The sequence below is a fragment of the Microtus ochrogaster genome, chromosome 7, assembly GCF_000317375.1.
Source record: "Microtus ochrogaster isolate Prairie Vole_2 chromosome 7, MicOch1.0, whole genome shotgun sequence".
Taxonomy (NCBI): Eukaryota; Metazoa; Chordata; class Mammalia; order Rodentia; family Cricetidae; genus Microtus; species Microtus ochrogaster.
The window spans coordinates 28,886,471-28,888,871 of record NC_022014.1 but is presented as its reverse complement, the minus strand read 5'-3'; the positions used below and the strand labels follow the sequence as shown (position 1 = coordinate 28,888,871).

At 46.2% G+C, this 2,401-nt stretch overlaps 1 protein-coding gene across 1 annotated transcript in view; it reads right to left on the bottom strand.

Moving 5' to 3' along the window:
• The window catches only part of Acap1 (ArfGAP with coiled-coil, ankyrin repeat and PH domains 1), a 15,760-nt gene that overhangs the window by 5,414 nt on the left and 7,945 nt on the right, over window positions 1-2,401 (bottom strand). The window contains exons 11-12 of the mRNA XM_026780754.1: window positions 402-453; window positions 217-317 (exon numbers count right to left, since the gene is read on the bottom strand). Coding sequence (XP_026636555.1) covers window positions 217-317; window positions 402-453 — 153 coding nt within the window. The remainder of the gene's footprint in view (window positions 1-216; window positions 318-401; window positions 454-2,401) is intronic.

Here is a 2,401-nt window from a genome sequence, read left to right as displayed (position 1 = left end):
AATAAATAAATAAATAATTTTAAAAAATTGGCAGTCTCCTCTATGATATCTCCTACCACCCTGTGCTCTCAGCCGAGGTTCCCTGCCTCAACCCAGCCACCAAAGAAAGGACCGAGTCCTAGAACTGCACAGGGAGCCTCATCTTGGTGGCCCTGCCTTTCTGGTTTGTAAATATTCATACATATTAGAATATTGCCCCCAAGGAACTGTACTCACTTGCTGGTGGACACCACTTCGAAACAGAAACGTCTTTCTGAGTCTGGACAGAGCTTCACTGTACAGAGACGAAGGTCATCCACCACAACAGTCACAGGGTCCTGGCAGAAAGTCATGAGGGAGCCAAGATCCAGCACGGTGAGTGAGGGCTGACTGTATCCAGAGTCCAGGCACCCAGTACCTACCTTATATTTCTTCTGGTAGACCAGTTGGTTGTTCTGAATGGTGAACCAGCGTCTGGAGAAGACAGAAATGGTTAAGTGCGTGGACAGTCTGGGGACAAGCTCAGGAATGGAGAGAAGAAAGACTATGCTCTTTGCCCCTTAGGAATCTTGGAGCACACACCTTTAATCCCAGTACTCAGGAGGCAGAGGCAGGCGGATCTCTCTGAGTTCTAGGCCAGCCTGGTCTACAGAGCTAGTCCCAGGACAGTCAGCTGTGTTACATAGAGGAAACCATGTCTCAAAAAAAAAAAAAAGAGAGAGAGAGAGAGAGAGGTGTGGACTGGCAGTCACAAGAGACGTTCAAAAGAATGGTGGGAAGTTGTGCAGAATAGGAGATGGAAGGGGCATTTGTTCCTTGGACAACTCAGATTGGATATATTTATGAGGTACACTTTCCAGCAGATGGCAGTAAGGCTAGCCTTCAACTTCTGATCCTTCTGCTTCCACCTTAAAGGCTAGGCTACAGGCATACGCCACCACACCCAGCTGACTTTTCCTTCTTTCTTTTTACTAAAAATAAGTTTATTGTTGCCATTATTTTTTCTAGTTGTGGCCAGTGTTGAGGAAGATCAAAGTGGGAGACAGCTGTCAAGGGGTAGCAGTCTGAGCGCTATTTCTGGGTGTATCATGAGGCCTTGGACTCACTCCCACTTCTACAATTGTTTGGGATAGGATCTTGCCACGTCACCCAGACTGGCCTAGAAATTCCCTCTACAGTCCAGGCTGACCTCAGATTTGTAGTCTTCTACCTTAGACTACTGACTGCTGGCATCAAACCAGGCTTATTGCTACAGCTTTGGACAAATGGAACTACGTTGGGGAAGGGGCTCTATTTTCTCATTTGTCCCAAGGTCCCATATGGGCTGGTGGTAGTTCTGGAAGATGAAGTAGTCCCACCAAGACATGTCACCGTCCTGTCTTAGACCCTGCAGGACTTCCCATTTTCCCCAGAGCAGTCCTCAAAGTGCTACCAATTTCTGCAAAGTTCTAGCATGATTCCCATGTGCTCTGTCTCCTCCTCCTTCCTCCCTTACCCTGACCAGGCTTGCAGCTCCAGTTTTATAAGCACTGGAAGAACTCAGGACCCTCCTATTAACTCTTCCTCTGTCTACACTATTTTCCTTCAGATATCCTTCAAATATTAACTCAAAAGTTGCTTTTTTTTTTTAAGTCAGGGTTTCTCTGGGTAGCCTTGGATGTTCTGGAACTCAATCTGTAGACCAGGCTGGTCCTGAACTCATAGAGATCCACCTGCTTCTGTATTCCAAGTGCTGGGATTAAAGGCATGCCACCATCACCCTGCAAAAGTTACTTTTTTTAGCCAGGCATGGTGTTGTACACCTGTAATGCCAGCTTTTGGGGGGTGGAGGCAGGAAGAGCAGGAGTTCAAGGTCATCCTTGGCTACACAGTAAACTTGAGATCAGCCTGGGACACGTGAGTTTTAACTGAAAAAAAAAGGAGTGGATGCCAAAAAGCCTCATGATAAAGGGTCAGTTCTGTTGCCTATTTGTCCTCACACAGAATTCCAATCCCCCTGCCTCCTCTCAAGCACTAGAATTGTAGGCATGATCCACCAAGTCCAGCCCCTGACATTTTTTTTAAATTTATTTATTTATCATTTATACAGTGTTCTGTCTGCAGGCCAGAAGAGGGAACCAGATCAAATTACAGATGTTTGTGAGCCACCATATGGTTGCTGGGAATTGAACTCAGGACCTCTGGAAGAGCAACCAGTGCTCTTAACCTCTGAGCCATCTTTCCAGCCTCAGCCCCTGACATTTTATTTAGAACTGGGAACCATGAGGGCTGCAGAGATGGCTCAGTGGTTAAGAGCACTGACTGCTGTTCTAGAGGACCCAGGTTCAATCCTCAGCACCCACATGGCAGCTCAAAACTGTAATTACAGTTCCAGGGTACCCGGCACCCATAGAAATTTTTTAAAAATATTTATTTATTTATT